The 20287-nt window shown below is 35.8% G+C and overlaps 1 protein-coding gene across 1 annotated transcript in view; it reads left to right on the forward strand.

Moving 5' to 3' along the window:
• Positions 1 to 20287, forward strand: part of LOC110038420 (DNA-binding protein SMUBP-2) — a 110961-nt gene that overhangs the window by 24300 nt on the left and 66374 nt on the right. The window contains exons 5-6 of the mRNA XM_020743267.1: positions 311 to 394; positions 1414 to 1572. Coding sequence (XP_020598926.1) covers positions 311 to 394; positions 1414 to 1572 — 243 coding nt within the window. The remainder of the gene's footprint in view (positions 1 to 310; positions 395 to 1413; positions 1573 to 20287) is intronic.

Genomic DNA, 20287 nt, shown 5'->3' on the forward strand with positions numbered 1-20287 from the left:
TCACGTTCTTATCTATTTAGTCATCTCACTCCTATACTTTCATATTCACACACAGCCGTTTGGTGCTTTAAACCTATGCATGAAAAGCTGTATTTCACTTTAAAGAAGTGGTAGCAGTGCTATTTTTGATGTGATATTGAAGATTTGAGTGCTATGTGTGTAACTATGAAAGTTTAGGTGTGGGATATGTAATACACAAGATTTGTGTGCCATGTATGTAAATACCTCAAATTATTTTCTCTGGAAGACCCAGGGTATCAAGCAGTGCATCATTTTTGCTCTCAAGGGGTGAACCTTTTGAAATAAACAGGATTCTTCTATTACTGTTGCTTTTGATGAAATTCCTGATGATGGATTGAACAGCCCTTTGCGTCTTGAGAAGGTTGCTAATGAGGTAATGCTACTTGTTCATATTTCCCTGAAAGAAATTAATTTTTTTTAACTAATTCTAACGTTCATATTTATGAATAGTTTACCATACTATTTTCATTGGTATTCATTAATTTTATATTGTTTTATTTTGAAGCTCTGTTTTATAGTTTGCTAATGCATCATACATGATCATTGAAATGCATTACTTCCTAACTTAGTAAGAATAAATCATGCACATCATTTGGCTTTAGTTACAGAACGTGCACCTCTCTCAATATTATTTCCGCCTGTACAAAATAATTTCTCAATATACTTGTACAAAATAATTCCTCAATGCACGAACAAACATAAGTTCGCAGTTTTAATTCTCAATAGAATTTTTGTTTATTCATTTCTGAGCTTGATGAAGTTGCTATTTAATATGGTCTTTCTAATGGATTATTCTAAATTTGTGGACTTGACACGCAAATCACGTCATTAATTAATGAAGAAGTAAATGGTGTAAATTTAAGTGACCTTTGCTGCATGTTACGTTACACTTGTTCAAGTTTGTTCATTGGAGTAGTATTTACTCGTGTGAGTCGTATCTTCTCCAATTTAACTGTTGCAATTTGGATATGGGTATATTTCGACATTTAAGAAGTTGTGGCATAAAGATAAGCTTCATTTTGCGATATTCAACATTGCAATATGTGGCCTTTAGTTTATGCCATGGCAGGGAACCTTGTTTTTTCTCTTATCTAAACATTTTCCTCTTCTATCCACCTCATGCCCTCCTTTTATTATGAGATGGTGAACTGTTTCTTGTAGACTATTAATTTGCTGATTGGTCCAAACACAATTAGTAACTACATGTGGTACCAAGCAATATGTACATCAAAGCCAAGGCTCTAATTTTTTGATATATTTTACATGAATTGAACCTCTGCTTAGTTTATAATTAGCATTTTATTCACATTTAAAAATCTGAGTTAATTGTTTATATATGCTCGGTATGACTGGATGAATGCATTTATTTGCACATTTTTATACTATATGTAGGTAACCTACAGCAGGATGAAGGATGCCTTGATTCAACTCAGCAAGCATAAGGGTCCAGCTATAGAAATGATTCCCGTTTTATTTGGAGAGAAATTGCCCACTTCTACAAAGAAGATTATGCAATATTCTCCCTTCAACAAAAATCTTGATTGTTCTCAGGTTCTCTATTTTCATTGTTTATATTAAAGTATCGTAGTTGTTCTCAGAACTAAATTTTTTTTCCCTTTTATTTTCGAGAAATCTCATTGATCATGTTATTTTTCAAGGTAAACCCTCACAAACGTTATTGTTTTCTTTTAACTGTCTATGTAAGCATTAAATCTGAGAAATTTTATGGATGTATCTGTGCCGTTTCTGATGTCCTGGATGCTTTAGATATGTCGGCGTTAAGTTGCAAAATGCTGCTTAGTGCTCAGACGCTCCCATCTAACCGGGCGAGTAACCAAACAAATTCTGCAACTGATGACATACCTAGCAATTTCTATTATCTGGTTATTTAATTTGAAACTGGATTGTAATCTAAGTTGGGTTGGCTTTTTTAATTAATGAATTAATTATTTATAAAGTATCATATAATAACCATGAAATGATTTGAGTACAATAAATACAATTAAAAAAATGCTAGAGGAAGAAAGATAACATCATGATCAAGGATGCATCTTCCACAGGATTATGAAAATTACAAAAGACAAACTGTTTTGGACATTGACTTGCTTGAAGTTTTTTGAATAAAGGGTTGTGGTGATAGATTTTTTATTTAATTTTACCTCATCCTCCTATCAATACAAGTATTACCATTTTGAATAATCACATTCGAATCATATGGCTGCTAACAATGATCGTAAAAATTTGGATAGAGTTGAAATGTTTCGATGACAAGAGGATCAATCTCAATGATAATACCAGCATAAAATGAAATACCCATCATCATAGGGCAAGCATGGGTGGCCTAATTTGCTTTAGCTGCATAGCATAGTTAAAATTTGGTACTAAATTCAAAGTATAGATCTGATCTAATAAATGGGTATCATCAACCAAAGTGGTAAACAGGTTGAATTTGAACATTTGGTTCTTCCTTCTATGCCTCATAGTTAAATTTCTTCAACTCGGGACGTGCTTTGAAATAATTTGAGAATTGTTTCTCAAAAGTAATAGGATGGGATGCCTTCAAATTTGACTATGTCAATATCATAATGATTAGGAGCCAATCCACTCCTCGTTCTTGAAATGAAAAGTAGCATCCAGTTCCGACAATACTTTTGTCACAAAAGCTCTAGAAAGATTGACCATTCATCATTCACTTGCAATAATTTTTCAAATATAGAAAAGGTGTATAAAGTGGATTTGTTGAAGTAAGAGTCGAAGAAGCGGCAATGCAATTCAAACAGAAGTAATTGGAGTTTCTTTGGAAGAGTCAAAATGGGACGATCATTTCAGCATATGCATCATATAGCCATTGACATGGTATAAGCATTAAGACAAAAGTCATGTGTTGTCTGCTTTTGAACGTAGTCTTATGGTGGTATGAAGATCAATGAAACCAATAGATTTGCTGCTCAACAAATGTAAATCAGACTTGAATTTGTGAATTATCTCTAATATAGGTTGACCTTTCGAAAATTTTTCAACTATTAAAAAGGAAAGTGGCCTAGCAAGCACACACTTTTGTGAAGATGAGAGTAAACTGTTGCACTGGCACCTACAACCAATTTAGTCTTTTGTGTGCATTATTGTTTGGTATAAATGGAGCTTAATAGGTTAGGGTTAGGGGATGCATGGGATTGAGTCATAGGTTGAGGGTTTGGGAGAAATCACCTACCTCTCGAATTGTAGGTGTTGGGAGAGATCGCCTATCTCTAGAATTGCAGGTGCTTATCTTTTATGCATTTGAGTGTGTTGTTTAGAGTTATTGAAATAAAATATTTTGTCTAGTCCTAATGTTTATGGAAAATCGTCTTAGTTCATACCACAAACATACCATGATATGTGGAAGGGTACTTTTGTCAAAGTGCTGCTATGCCTTGTTTAAAAAAAAATTATAAGATGGTTGGATGAAGAAGAATGCAATCCAAAAACATTTAATCACCCAAACATGCTTGCAAGAAATGAGGTTGGTGCGTAACTGGAGGCATAGTTCCCAAAGGAGCAGAAGTAGGATGAACCCCGATAAATTAAGAAGGATTGTGAAAGGTGGTTGTTGTCATGCCCCATTTTAATCTCTTTCAATTCTACGTGGGATATAAGAGAGGTTGACAATCCAGTTAGAGATAATTCCTACCAGTGCCCATTGTGACCTTACAAGTCAGAACCATGCGAGTAGAAAATTAGCTTGCTTACATCATCACAAAAATATACACTGTGGATCAAGATCATATAATATATTTATTTCAATCATGAATACATTCATCAAAATGGACTATATAACTTCTATTAAACTTCATGTATGTAATTTTAGCCATTCTTAATTCTTGTTTATTATGAGTTATTAGCTTGAAATTCTTCACCTTCAATGTGGATGATCTACTCCATAGAGACTTCAATTGGCTGATCATATATGTTCCTTTCTTACGCAAGTACCATTTGGATGGTAATCCGTGATACCTACTCGGATGTAAGGAATTTCAGCTAACTCTACGTAGCATCTAAGAAAATCCATGAGGCAAAAAGGATCCAAGATTGTGACCCAGTACTACAATGATCTAGTTGCATTATGGATAAAATGCGACCTATGTTATGACTACACTTAGGGATCTCCGACAAACCTATCTCTTTTCTAGAAAATTATAGAAAAGAACTGCTTGTTCTGAATTCTGGTAGAGCTCAACAAAGATCTTGACGAAGTTCGGGGATGTATCTTTGGCCAGGATCCTTTTTTTCTACTCAAATTGCTTTCACTGAGATTTTTTGTGATAAGAGCCGGAGATATGTCATGTTTGGTACTTTCACTCCGTCTGTCGAAGCATTCGCCTTGGTGTCTGATAGTGCTCAAACCCAGGCTAGTCACCCCACCTATGATTACTGTCACAAACCCAACCACACTTGTGATAAATGTTGGAAGCTCCATGGGAAACGTGCATCCAAACCTTTAGCCAAATCCTTCGCTTCGAAGGGTCTCGCTACAATATCTGAATCCAACACAGTACAATCGACCTTTACCCAGATAATCCAAAAGCCTCCAATTCTCTTAAGAGTTAAATAGAGTACTAAATCAAACTGCTTGGATCCAACGATCTCTCTTCCGTTCTGTCGACCTCCCACGTTTGTCATTGTACCAATCCTATGGAACTCATTTCTTTTGCCCTTTCTAGTCCATGGATTATTGATTCAGGTGCCATGAACAACATGACCGGAAGCTGTCAAGCATTCTCAATGTACTATTCTTGCTCATGGAAAGTTACTTTTAAAATTGCTGTTGGGTCTCAAAGTTTCATTGTTGGTAAATGGTTTGTTGTTTTGACAATAGGTTTAACTCTGAAATCGGTGTTATTTATACTTTTGTTGAAGTGTAACTGTTTATCTACTAGTAAGATGACATATGACATTGATTGCGTGCTCATTTTTCTCTGATGTTTGTGTTTTTCAAGATCGTCGTTCGGGAAGGATGATTGAAATTGCTAAGCGGGTAGGCGGTTTCTACTTATTCCAAGAGAGAAGCACAGAGAACAAGGGCACTCTACCCAGTAGTTGCAGTTTATCTCAGTCCATTGAATGCCTATTATGTTGTTACACTATCTTTTGGGTCATCCTAGTTTTTTAAATATCTAAAACGATTATCCATTGATGTTTACTAATAAAAATCCTTCTAATTTCAAATGTGAAATCTGTTAGTTAGCTAAACATCATCATGTTTCTTATCCACCTCACAATTATACACCTTCCGTTTCTTTCTCTTATTCAAAGTGACTTAAGGGGACCCTTTCGCACTCCCACCTACACCAATAAACGGTGGTTTCTTAATTTGATTGATAACCACACTCGGATGACGAGAGTCTATATTTTAAAATATAAATATGAAGCTGCTGTTATTTTCAAAAATTTCTACACCTTCATTTTGACCCAATTCAAAACTTTTATTTAAGTTATTTGGACTGACAATGGTCGTGAATTTTTTAACTCTATATTAGGAAAATTCTTGGTAAGGGCATCATCCATCATAGCTTGTGTACCGTCATTTCTCAACAAAATTGGGTAGCCAAGTGAAAAAACTGACATCTCCTCGATGTTGCTTGCTCCATTATGTTACAATATAATGTCTCAAAATGTTTTTGTAATGAAGTTATTCTTGCCGTCACTTTTCTCATCAATAGAGTTCCCTAAAAAATTCTAAATTTTCGTACCCCTTCAGCCGTCTTGAGATCGCTCTTTCCTAATAATGGGGTCTTCTACACTTTAGATCCCAAAATTTTTGGGTGCACAACTTTTGTTTGGAACACGACCCCAACTCCGAGTAAGCTCGATCCTAGGTCCATAAAGTGTGTTTTTCTCGGATACTCTGCCACTCAAAAGAGGTATCGATGCCTTGAACCTACCACAAATAAAGTCTATGTGAGTGTTGATGTCTCCTTTTTTGAAAGTGTTCATTACTTTTCTAACTTCTCCTTCAATGAGGGGGGACTAGAATTCCTCGACAATGTTCCTTACCCTAATTTTGTGAATGTTCGCCCCACGTCACCTACCATCGTGGAACCCTATGTTCTGTTGGTTCCACCCACTTCTCTTACCACTAAGGAGCCCTCTGTCCCTTGGGTCCCACCAGCATATCCTCCCACTCTTCGTGTCTACAGTCGAAGCACTCGGTCTGATGCACTTACTTTGGAGCTCGCTAACCCCTTGTTGAAACCTGAATCCCCTTTGGACGACATACCGAGCACTGTCCTACTCCAAATCAAGAAGTTAGTTATTTTAGTAAGACACGCAATCAGACATGCTCTCTTTATCTTACGACAAAATATATTTCTTTTCGCAGATTATTGCCGAGCTGCAGGGCCTTTTTTACGGCCCTACCCAATCATCAATTTCCATCTCTTATTGAGGTTGTCTTAGCAGACCCTGCCTGAAAAGCTGTCGTCATGGAGTAGATGAATGCCCTTCAGTGAAACCATACTTGGGACATTTTTAATCTTTCTTGGGGCAAGAAAACAGTGAGATGTCGATGGATTTTTAGTATCAAATTTAAATCTGATGGATCCTTTGAGCACAACAATGCATGATTGGTCGCTAAAGGTACTCACATAATTAAGGAGTTGATTATGAAGAGATCTTTGCTCCAATTGCTAAATTAAACCCCATTGAAGTTTTATTATTCATTGCAGTGAATCTGAATTGGCCCTTATTCCATCTTCATGTCAAGGATATGTTTCTGAAAGACGATCTTGCAGAGGAGGTATACATGGCTCTTCCTCTAGGCTTTGACTCCACTGTCCCCCAGGGGCAAATTTGTAGGCTGCAGAAGTCCCTATATGGATTGAAGCAATCATCATGGGCATGGTTCAGGAAGTTCACAAAGGTGGTGGTAGGTCATGGATTCACTCAGACGCAATCGAATCACACCCTCTTATTCTGACATTTCTTCAGCGACCAGGTAGATATCTTTATCGTATATGTCGACAATATTGTTCTCGTAGGTGATGACCTTCTAGCATTGAAGTATTTGAAAGACATTCTTAGCACTTATTTTGAAATGAAAGACTTGGGATCTCTTCGGTAATTTGGCATGGAAGTTGCTCGGTCATCTCAGGGCATTTTCCTGCCTCAGCATAAATATGTGATTGACCTTTCGACAAAGAACAATCTCTTCCGGTGCAAACTAGTAACTATTTTGATAGATTTCAATGAAAAATTCTTGATGTTCCCAATGCAGTTCCTATAAACAAGACTCACTACCAACGCCTTGTGGGGAAACTCATGTCTTGCCCATACATGCCCCGACTTATACCATGCAATTGGGATAATCTATCAATTCATGCATGATCCCTATGAGCACCATCTTCAAGCCTTCCATCAGATTCTCCACCATTTAAAAAACACTCCAGACTTAGGTTTGTTTTTTTTCCTGTCAAACCTCTCATTCTATTGCACTTTTCACAGACGCTGATTAGGCTGCGTCCATCCATGATAGCGATCTACCTTGGGATACTGCTCATTTGTATGAGAAAACCTGGTAACATAGAAAAGCAAGAAACAGTTTATGGTTGCTCGGAGCAGTGTGAAAGTTGAATTTCGGTCAATGTCTCTGGGAATTTGTGAAGCTTACTGGTTACGCATCATGCTTCACGAACTTTACCAATGCCAGTCTTCACTACTCTACAGTTGTTCTGTCATAACAAGATTGTCACACCTCAACTGGCCCCCCCTTTTTAGGGGTCGGTTGAGGTGTGACCCAGTTGAGGTGTGACAAAAGCTTACAATTTGGTCCCACCAACTCTTACCAGCACTCGTTCTGAATTTTATAATCAGATGTCAGTGAGTGATGAATTAGTCCAACTGGATCGCCACAATATACGTGATGCATTACATTTTGATTATATATTCGGAAGTCTGAAATTAAATCATTCAAAACATGAAAACTATACAAAGCTGCTAAATTCAATAAATAAATACATACAAAAAAAGACTGTGCATGCTCCCATTTATGGAACAAAATGCAGTACAAGTCATTTGGCTACTCTCTTTAGTGCTCGTTGTCTTTACGTGGAAGGCAACAACATAGAGTGAGCAAAACTAGCTTTGCAAAATTATCAGAGCTAAAATAAAATTTTAGACATGGAAAGAAAGTTACGTACATCTTCAAATGAAATAATTAGAATGTTGTGCGATCTGATATTTTCTTTCACATATAATCTGGCCAAAATTTCCACTAATTTGTCAGTCTCATTGGCAAAAAAATTGGCCTACTTTGTTAATATGTCAATAATAACCCATATACAGTTGTGGCTCTGTTTGGATCGAGGAAATTCCATGATAAAATATGTAGCAGTTTCTTCCCGTTTCCAATCCATGATTGTAGCAATCTGCTGGGTTTCGGATGTTCAGCCTTTACAATCTGATATGCTTGACATTGGGATATATATTCAACAACATTTTTATTCATACCTGGTTATTTGAATATCAACTTCAAATCTTTGTGCATTTTTATGCTGCGTGGGTGAACTGTGTACCTTGAATGATGAGCTTCATGTAGAATATCTAGTCTCAAATCAGAATCAGTAGGTAGCCATATCTGTAGCTTATTTCGGATAACGTCATTTTCATCAGCAATTATATCGGTCTTCTTTTCTGATTGACATTGTTTTAGGAGTTTCGAATATTCATAGCCAACTTTCTGTCTTGCACTTTCTGTTGATGTAATTTACCCATATCACCTAATCTTCTAACTTCCAATTGTAGAGCATCAATTTCTTTAATCAGTTATGACCTTTGAGTAAAAACCAAGCTTGCACTACCTATGGATTTACGTCTCAATGCGCTAGTAATAATATTTGTTAGGACAGTACCGTATATCTAGATCATGATCTTTGATCAACTCTAACCACCTTTGCTGTCGCAAATTCAGCTCTTTTTGTATGAAAATGTCCTTCAGACTTCGATGATCAACAAAGACTTTGCATTTTACGTCATATAAATAATGTCGCCGGATCTTGAGATCAAATAGCACAGTAACTAACTCCAGATCATGCGTAGGATAGTTTCTTTCATGTGGCTTCAACTGTTTGGATGCATAAGATATCACATTTTTATTCTGCATTAAAACACAACCTAAACCTTGTAAGGATGTGTCACTGTAAATTTGGAGTCCTTTTGTGCTTGATGGAAGAGTTAACACTCGTGTCGTGGCCAAATATTTCTTCAATTATTGAAAATTGGGCTCACATTCTGCAGCCCACTCAAACTGAACATCTTTTCTCTTCAACTTAGATAATGACATACCTATTTGTGAAAAATCTTTGACGAACTTCCTGTAATATTCTGCCAAACTAAGGAAACTGAGTACCTTTGTAACATTCTTTGAAGGTCATTCCACAATTGCTTTGACTTTTTGTGGATCAACTAAAATTCCATGATCATTGATAATGTGTCCCAAAAATGCAATGCTTCGCAACCAATATTCACATTTAAAAATTTTTGAATATAACTAATTTTGTATCAGCAGCTCCAAAACCATCCTCAAATGCTTGACATGATCTTCATCAATTTTTGAATAAATCAAAATATCATCAATAAATATAATGATAAACTGATAAGCATATGACATAAAATTTTGATTTATCAGGTTTGTAAAAATTGCAGGAGCATTAGTTAAACTAAAAGGCATGACTAAGAATTCATAATGACCGTACATTGTCCCAAAAGCTGTCTTATTTATATTTGACTCCTTGACTCAGACCTGTTGATGTCCCTATCTCAGATCAATTCTGGAAAATACAGTTGCACTTTCTAACTGTTCAAATGGATCGTCGATCTTGGACAAATGATATTTGTTCTTGATCGTCACTTTATTCAGCTATTTGTAATCAATACATAATCACATGGATCTATCCTTCTTGTTGAATAATAATATTGAAGTACTCCACAGTGAATTACTTGGTCTGATAAAACTCTTATCGGTTAATTTCTTTAACTGACATTTCAATTTCTACAATTCTTTTGGAGCCATCCCGTACAGAGATTTGAATATTGTAGATGTTCCTGGTTGCACATCATTACCAAATTCAACTTCTCGTTCTGGCAATAATCCTACCAATTCTTCAAGAAATACATCAGAAAATTCTAAAACCGCTGAGTTGTTTTTCAATTCCCGTACATCTTTATTTAACGCTTCTAGTTTTTGCCAAAAATACCATTTCACAGCTTCACAAATATTTTTCAACTTTCAATGCACTAATCAGAGAAGATTGTGCATTTCGATCACATAGGATATATAATGGTTTTTACCAGGCAATTTCGGCTTCACCCGCCTTTTTCAGTATTTAATTGTAACAAAATGATTTACTAACCAATCCATTCCCCAAAAAATATCAAATGTCTAAATTGGTATGATAATCAACTACATTGAAAACTTCTTATCTTGCATATGAATATGCATTACACATTTTCTATTGGCATAAAACCCACCTCCCGAGGGCACAATAACACACAAAGCAGGAGTAAAATCCATCTATCATATAAACTGGCAGCAAACTCATCATAAATAATGGAAGACGATGCACCTGAATCAAATAAAACAATGCCATATTGATCTTGAATTAGGAGCATACCTATAGTCACTTCTGACAGGTTGCTCTGTTATGCCTTCTAAAGTTACATCCTTTGTTTGCATTGAAGGCTTTCCAAAAATTGAATTTTGCTGGATTGACCGCCTTCCAAAAATTTTCTGGACTAACCATGTCCTTCGATTGCTTGTAGTCTGCTGTCTTTCTTTTTTTCGTGTGGTCAATTCATTTAGATTTGTCTTGGCTGTCCACATTGTAACATTTTTCGAACCCTATCAAGCATCGGTCAAAATGGCTCCTCCCACACTTTTCACAAACTGGCTTTTCTATCTAAAGTTGTTTCTGCTAGCCTTTTGATTTAATATTCTTGTTTTGAAAGTGCTCTCTTTTGTGAAAAGCCTTTCTCTTGCCTGCTTGAGATTGCCACTGCTAACTGGCGAAGTTCAGCTCATTTTTAATTCTTCTTGCCCTTTCAACAAGAATGAAGAAATCGTTGATTTCAAATGGAGCTAGTGCCTATCTCAACTGATCCCTGAGACCGGGCAGAAATCTGTGACACTTTTCCTCCTGGGTGCTGACATAGTGTGATGCATATCTGGAAAGAGAAGTGAATTTTGTCTCATATTGCATAATTGTCTTGGACCCCTGAGTTAGATTGAGGAACTTATTTTGCAATGTTAATCTGGTTGAAGGCGGAATAAACCAATCTTTGAAGATTTTAACAAATTTTTCTCACTGAATTTGTGGAAAATGTGTCAGGTGAAATTTTTTCCTATGTTGCGCCTGCCACCATCTTTCTGCTTTGCATTCTAGCATAAATGTAGCGGGTGTCATCTTTCTATTTTCCGGACAAATCATACTATTTCAGAATTTTTTTTTATCTTCAGGAGCCAATCTTCAACAACTGTAGAGCACTGACACCCTTGAATGTAGGTAGCTTGAAAAACTGAAATATCTTTAAGTGTCGATTCATTTTTGCTCCAGTTTCAGATCTGGGCGGCCCTGTACTGGTGGAGGATCTTTTGATAGCTATCATTTTATCAAACACTTGTGATATCAGTTGCACAATGCCCTGCAACTCAACAATTTTGGTGTCTGCATTTGTCTGGTTCTGATTTTCATTTATGCCCAAAACAGTGTCTGCATTTGGCCTGAAAGATTGACATTCAGTACTTTTTGATTCTTCTCCAGACATGTTTATATGTATTGGTACAATTTATTATTCACATGTAATTTATCATATAATAATTTTATCGTGCACACGTAACATCTTAAAATTATAAGGGCTAATCACCCCAGATTCATCAATCTTTTGCTCTATATAAATCAATTCATATTTGATTCCATTTTTTACTTATTCTAAATCCAACATGTTTCCATCATTCTTTTTATCTAATAACCATGCTCTAATACTACTTTTCTATCACACCTCAACTGATTCCTTCTTTTTAGGGGTTGGCTGAGGTGCAACAGAGGCTGACAATTTTGCCACCTGTACTCGTTCTCACTTTTATAATTAGTACCCAGTGTGTGATGAATTAATCTAACTAGATCGCCGCAATATATGTGATACATTGCATTTTCATTACATATTCGGAGGCATGAAAATTAAGTCAACCAAAATATGAAAACTATACAGAGTTGTTAAATTAAATAAATAAATACATACCCAAAAAGACAGTACAAGCTCCGAACTATCGAACAAAAAGTAGTACAAGTCACTTAACTACTCTCCCAGTGCTCATTGCCCCAAGCTAGAAGACAACAACATAGAGTGAGCAAAACTAACTCAGCAAAATAATCAGAGCCAAAATAAGATTTTAAAATGAAAAGTAACGTGCATGTTCAAATGAAATTACACGTCTTCATACAATCATAACATGCTGACATAATATAAAACATAAAAAAAGAGCAGATATATATAGTATAAATGTCAACTGTTGTATAACACGCAAATCATAAGCATGAAATCATAAGTATAAACATGTTCATTCATTTCATAGTAGTGATATCATAAGAATATCACTTATTTAATGTATAGGGTCAACTATATTCATGTTTTTTCATCAACTATCGATAAATGTTGGGCTTCCCCCAAAGTAGCGGTTATCGACAACCCCCCTGATACCCATGATTCCCTAACGTTCTGTCACCGCCTAATTTTAACAGTTTCCAGAGTTTCGTTCTTGTATAAATATCAGAAGTCAAGAATACATCATTGCATAATGTACTCGCTATATTTCTTAGCATTCATTGTGGCATTTCTGTATCAACATTCATCAAGCATTTTATAAAACATAATTCCTGCAATCGGGTATTTCATATCTCATAAGCATGAATCATAACGGAATGAATACCTGCAAACAATCAATATCATATGCATAATCATTTGGATCATAAAATAACATAAAATCACATGTAGCATAATAAAATTTAACTTGCATTGATAAATTAATTACAGATATTCATCTACAATATGCCAAATTTTCTAAATGCATCAGTTTCAAACCAGAAATCATATGAAACCTATAGAAAAGTATTTTCTTAGTTTAACACGAAATTATTTCACCAGACTAGATTGAGCAGCCCTACGACCAGTTTTTATACGCTCGCCTCTAGTTCTCCATCTCATATACACAACCTGGAAAATGTAGACATCATAGGAATCCATAAAACATTGGCTCATAGCATGCAATAACTCAAAACTGGCATTAAAGACCAAAACATACCTCAAAAGGACTATTCGACATAAATTTGCTATCTCGAAAACACCAATTTTCTCTCTCCTTCATGTCACCTCACACCATACTTCCCCTCTGTGAATTCGTGTTAAAATATTCTTAGAAATTTGTAAAACCACTTGCGAACATTAAAACAGAAAGTTGAGAAAGGAAATGAAAGCCTAAAACAATGAAAGGAAGGGATTCATGCTTACAAAAATCGCCCCGAAGCTTCGAATTGCGAGCTGTGACATTCAGGTGGCCACTTTGTTCTTGTTGTTCGCGACCTAGCTCGTGGCCCTTGCACTATAGCAAGGGTCGCAGGTCTCGCCTGCTTCTACCAATGTGAAACGAACAAGGAGAGGGGAACAAAAGAGAGGAGAAGGGAAATTGGGAGAGGAAGAAGGAAATGCAAAGCTCGGGACTCTTCATTCGACCGATCAAATGAAATAGAAGAGTGTACTTCGGTGGGCTACAGTGCTAAGAGGATTAAGGGAGGATTAGTTATTAATTTGATAAATCTTATGCTTTCACTATTTTATAACTCCCAATCCATTCACAGTTTACATACAGTGCTTTATATCAATTTGATCGATTTCATACATAGAATTTAATAAAATTATTTTGATTAAATTCCGGGAGATGAAAATTTTGGGTTACGTTAAACTTTACCTGGTATTATGAAATTTGGGCGTTACAATTGTAGCCATTAGCGTTGCTCACAACTCGATCCAACATGATCACACCAAGCATGTTGAGATTAACTGACACTTCATTAAGAAAAAAACTTGAGTTTGGGGAAATTTGTGTTCTGTTTGTGCCATCTAGGGACCAGCTGGCGGATATTTTTATAGAAAACTTTCCTCGACAACTTTTCAATGATTTAAAATCCAAGTTGAATATGACTGACATCTATGCTTCCACTTGAGTGAGAGTATTAAAATACTTATTAATGACTAGTTTTAGCCATTATTAATTCTTGTTTATTTTGAGTTATTAGCTTGGATTTTTTATTATTCCTTTCCATTTCTATTCTATCATGTTTTTATTTCTTTACTTACTGGTAGATTCTGTAATGAGTATTTATACTCCTCTTTATATCAATAGGATTTATCCTAATTCTATTCTAACATGATTAATACATATCAGAATTCCTTAACTATATGAACATTTTCTTTGATGATACATCTAAAACTCAAATATACAAAGGCAAAATTGGGTCTCCTGATGTGGCCCTATATGTTCCTTTGCCTGAAGCAACAATTATATTAGTATCTGATGAGCTAAAAGCTAAGTGGAATAAATAATTCTAATATAAGAGTTGAAAATACAAGAGAAGAACAATATAATGTCGTGATCATTTGAGCCGATATGAACATTAATAGTCATAAATATAGCTAGTTTAATATGATAATTTTAAATGCGGATATGCTTTAATAATTAATTTATTAGAGTGCATAATCATAAACAACATGCATATACCTGTTTGCAGGGAAATGAAATACATCTTCTATAGTGTCAAAATATTTAATGCACTATGCTAGTTAAGTTTGACATAAAATTACTTAATTTATTCTCATTTTCTTTCCATTCTTACTGTCTTAGACATACAATTGTCGTATAATGTTCATATAGTGTTTTGCACATTTATATTATATGATCATCAACCAACACATTGGTCATAATAACCACTGATGAGGTCGGACAATCCAAAATTATAATTATTAATGGCCCCTTAATTCAAAATTGGACCTGTTGTGCCAACTTTTTAGTATTGAAAATTGGAAACATCAATTAGTTCCTTTTAGGGTTTATCTTATGAGAATATTGGCCTCATCGGAATATCCATTTATGCATTTTATTATCGTCAATCGTTTGACAAGCTTATCTATCTAGCTATTACTCAATCTAATTTATCTTTTGTTGTTAAGTGTTATTAGCATATGCAAGGCCCATGAAGAAATAATGGGGATGTTGTTCTAAGAGTATTAAAAAATACTAGAAAATGTATTGGAAAATGTCCAGTTTTTCAAAAATATATTCATTTGTCTGTTGTTTTTTATTCTATTGAAGATCAATTGTCTAGTTTAGGATTTTTTGTCTTTATGGGAGGAAAACTTGTTTCTTGGAGAAATTAGAAGTAAATTGTTGTTGTCTGATCTAGCATCGAAGCTGAATGGAGAGCCATGTCTTTTTCCATCTTGAAATGATATAGATTAAAATTCTAAGAGAAGAATTTGATTTTCATGTTATGGTTAAGGATTCCTAGCTATGATAATCTAATAACTATCCATATGACGAGCAATCTCATCTTTCATGAAAGAATCATAATATTTAAATGGATTGTCATTTAATCCGTGTTGTCTTGTCAAAGAAAAACATTACTCAATATGCCTCTGATAAAGTACAATTGGTTGACATATTTACCAAAGTTCTCAATTTTTTTATTTCTCCAATATTTTTAATGATTGAAACTTGATATGTTAGCTTAAATAGATGGTTTATGTTATTGCAGAATGGTGCTAGGTTTGAAATAGTTACCCCAGGGAACTTATTGTGGGAACGTTTCCTGATGGAGGAGAGTGAGGGATGGGATTTCCCTTTTCTGAGCAAGCTGTAGCAGGAAACTTCCCACTATTGACGATTGAGGGCCTATGTTTGCCTTATTTAGGGTTAGAATTAGGGTTTTATTTTTGTTGTTGTATAAATGTGTAGCTTAGAACCTGATTTTAGGGACTCTAATTTTATGCTAATGAAGACTTGTTTCTCTATTTTCTACCTAACAGAGTATTGTTCCCAGTGTTCTCATTAACATTCATGGCGTCCGCACAAACCAATGTCACTATTCGTATGGTGTTTCAGATAGTCTTTCCTCGGAACAATAACCATAATTATTTTTCACATTCCAATCTTGGTCGATTTCTTTTCTCCTCTATAACATATCACCTTTAGATCCAATCCGCAAACATCTTTTAAGAATTATAGAGCCGTGTCATTTGATATTAGAGCCAAATTCTTATCTTGATTTCTAGTAACCCTAAACTTCCAAAATCTAAAATTTCTACCTCAACGGAAAACCATTCATATGCCCTCCATCTAAACTAAAAAACTTGGCTTACCTTAGATCCTTGGCCCTATTTTAGCTGAAATCTAAAGATGATGAGCAAGTCACCATGTCACAAAGGAGAAATTTTTAGAGAGATGTATATGAACTTAGTATGAAAGATATGCAATGAGAAACGATTCAATTATAATTTGGACTCGTTGATTTTAAAGGAAAATAGTACGAAGAAGTCATCCACAATAATAACATAGCCATCCCCACCTAAATGGATATGATGATGGAATTTTTATACCAAAAAGCGTCAAGCGATGAAAAGTTGATTCTGCATAAGTTCAATATTGAGTATAGGAGGATAGCGGGTGACTTTAGAGTGAATGTTGATTTATCAGATTTAGACAGTCATGTGGATCCCTACAAATATATTGAGACTCCAGATAGTTGAACAAATTTTTGTGTATAAGAACGTTCCACTTAACAGAATGGCGAAACTAGCTGCTATTACGTTAAAGACGAATGATTCAATATGGTGGGAGAGTTTAAAGGAGCTGTGCCAACATGAGGGAATATAATCACGACTTGGTCTTAGATAAAGGAGATGCAGTGTAAATATCTCCTAGTTTGCATGCCGCAGTCCATGATGATCCCCTTCACTAATTGGTGTGGGGTAGAATAAAGGCAGGTGTGATTAAGCTGATTGAAGATATCCCTAACTCTCATTCAATATCTTACTCACTAGAATAAAGTGAATATCTTACTCGCTAGAATAAAGTGAAAAAGAGACTTAATCACCTAATTTCATCCATATGAACACATAAACTAATTGCTCCATTTTTTTTTTTGCACAGTTCAAATAACGAAATCATTCGAATTAAGCTAACGAAGTCAAAACATTTTGTTAACTAAAATATTTAGCAAAAATATAAATTTCATACTTTAACTTAAAATTTCTCTATTTTACTTTAGTCTTAAAAAAATATAATCTCAAAAATAATTCTGATCCTAATCAGTCTTAACATTTTCTTTCTCTTTTCTTATAAAAATAGTCATGACAATTTAGTGAGTTTTGAAACTAGCAAGATAAAAATGTCTAATATGTTATTCAATCACTGAAGAACAATTACATTATGTGTGCTATTCATGAATAGAGTTAATTATAAAATTAACGTATGTGATCTGTACATTATTATATTAGTGAATACATAAAATTTATTATAAAATATTTGTAATAAGAGATACTAGTGTAGTTACACATATAATTTAAATGTATTACTTTTTTTTTACTTGTTTATTTTTTGTTGTCTTGAATTTTATTTTAGATTCAAAATGTGTCATGTACGTTTATTTAAGTTATTGACAATTTTGTTGACCTCATTTTTAGTGAGGTCTAGTCTTCCTCTTAGGGTTTAGGATTTAGCCTTAGGGATCTCCCTTCGATCTTAGAACTCGACTATCTTAGAACCTTAGAAATGGAACCCACCTTGTTCTAAAAATTGAACCTACTTCTGTACCATTTTGGAATTTCGCGTGTGTGGTATCAAGTTCTAGCACTTAGAAGGATGAAACCAACATGAGGAAACCCAAAAGGGATTCTCATAGGACCTTTTGAGCCTTAGGGTGGCCTTTTGCACAATTCGCACTCCCGCTCACAAAACTTCGCAATTCGGAGAGTCGACACGTCCGATCGCCACAACTCACATTGCTTGCATTGTTACCTGTCGAAGGCTCGAATAAACCTTTTGAAACGATCGATCGCGGGTTGAAATCTTGTGAAATTTAAATTTTAACGTGTTTTTTTTTACTCGATTGTCGACGACGTCGTCCAAACGACCCCGGATGACAAAACGGACTGCACCGGCACGCCCGGAGCGTCGATTTTGCTCAGGGAGGACACCCATTTTTTTACGACGCCGAGCGTGAATAAATCACATATAATTTAATATATATATATATATATATTAATTTATATAAACCAAATGCTAAACTCACGCACCCGAGCTCTGCCTCCCCTTCCTTCTCCCGTTCGCGCGCCTGGGTTTTCTTTTTCTCGGTCTCGAGCCGAGCGAGCTCTTCCTCCTCCACGCGAGAGAAAGTTGACTTCTCATCCGTCCTTGCCCGACACCTTCTGCTCGCAGCCCTCCTTCCCGAAGCCGTGCCAGTCTCCCCGAGCTGTGGTTTTCCTTTTCGTGGTAGTTTGACTCTGGGAAGCTTGTTCCCTGGTACACTTGAATGACAAATTCTCTTTTCTTCCCGATATTTTCCTCGCTGCCACAGGCTCGCAGCTCCGTCCTAGATGCGTCGGTTAGAGGCTTCGGTGGCTTCGCCTTCTGTGAGCAGGGACACGTCCTTTTTTTCTTTGACCCGATTCGAGTGCCGTGGGTTCAAGGGGTGATCTTCTTTCTCTTCCCCTCTCTTCTCTGTTTATAAACATAGTTTCTTTTGAATTTTTTTGGGGTTGTTGAAGAAAAGTTTGCAAAAGAGGAGTAGAAATTTTGGCTGTGAGGAGATTGAAAAGAGAAATCTGTGAGAGTATTTCTTTGAGGTGAATTCTTATGTTGCAGTGCTTTACATTGGCATTAAGGAGGTACCTCTTTTTCCCCCCTTTTTCTTCGGTGCCCTGTTTCCTTTTGGTTTTCCTCTCTGCCGCGCCTCTGTGGAGCCAAATACTTTCAGAAATGAACAGCATGTTAGTTCTCTTTATTTTGTTATATTTTGAGACATTCACTTTAAAAACATGTGAAGGATGAAATGTGAGCATGTTTCAAGGGTGAGATTCGATTAATTGCTTAGGACGGTGCAAGCATAACATGATATAAGTATTCTTATTTTCTCCTATTAGCTTGAGACGAAATCGTAGAGGTCCCGGGTGAGTGCCTCGAGCCATCGGATGCTGCGGATGAACCGTAGATCATCTTAAGCCGTGCAAGTGGACACCCTACACTCGTGACATCAAAAATTGATGCCAACATTTTCATTTAGCATGAAATGTTAGAGAGGTTATTTGGCCTTTCATGAATGCTAGGGAGTTCATTTTACTATTTTATGCATGTCTGGGGGCTCGGTTTTGGCTTCCTGTGACTTTCACTGGCTTGAAATGTATGCTATAAGAAAATCTATTTAATGTGGAAAGTGTTGTAGCTTGTTCTAAGGGTTTGGTTTAGCTCCTCGTGAAGTTCCTCTCCTATTCAAATATTTGTTGGAATAATTTCATGCTTGGGATATTTAGACATGCAGGTTGTTTCTTAGCTTTGGATGACTTTTACCTACAGGTGGCTGGAACTTTAATTTCTATTAAAGTATGAATTTATATCAATGCTTGGGCCTGTTTTAATCTTGTTGAGCTCTGGCTTTGGCTTTTGGTTCTTGTTGAGCTCGGTTTTGGCTTTTGGTTCCTGTTGGACTCGGTTTTGGCTGGGTTTGGAGTCTTGGTTTTGGAATTGAAATGAATGGAGCTCTATCCTTTATGGAGTCCCCCGTCGGGCTCGGTTTTGGTATCCCACCGGTGTCTTGGCTCAAATATTCGTGTGGTGGATGAATTTATGTTGATTCACAATAATTTTGTAGTTGTTCTTGTGTAAGGCATGTGCCGTTTCTATATTTTGATGTCTCAGGGATATGGAAATGTTTTCTTTTGACTATTTTGTTGTAACCTGAATTTGAACCTTAGCTGCGGCTTGGTTTTGGCTTGAAATGGCTAGAACTTTATTTTTTTATGGAGGCCTGGATTTTAGTATTGCTGGGCTGAGTTTTGGTCCTTGTTGGGCTCGGTTTAAGGCTGATTTGGGGTGTGGCTTTGTTTGTTTTGGCCCTTATTAGGCTCGGTTTTGGATTGTGGTGATTATATTTTGGCCATTTGATGGTTGCGGTTTTAGACCTTTTTAGAC

The sequence above is a fragment of the Phalaenopsis equestris genome, unplaced genomic scaffold (assembly GCF_001263595.1).
Source record: "Phalaenopsis equestris unplaced genomic scaffold, ASM126359v1 Scaffold232799, whole genome shotgun sequence".
In the NCBI taxonomy this organism is placed as follows: domain Eukaryota; kingdom Viridiplantae; phylum Streptophyta; class Magnoliopsida; order Asparagales; family Orchidaceae; genus Phalaenopsis; species Phalaenopsis equestris.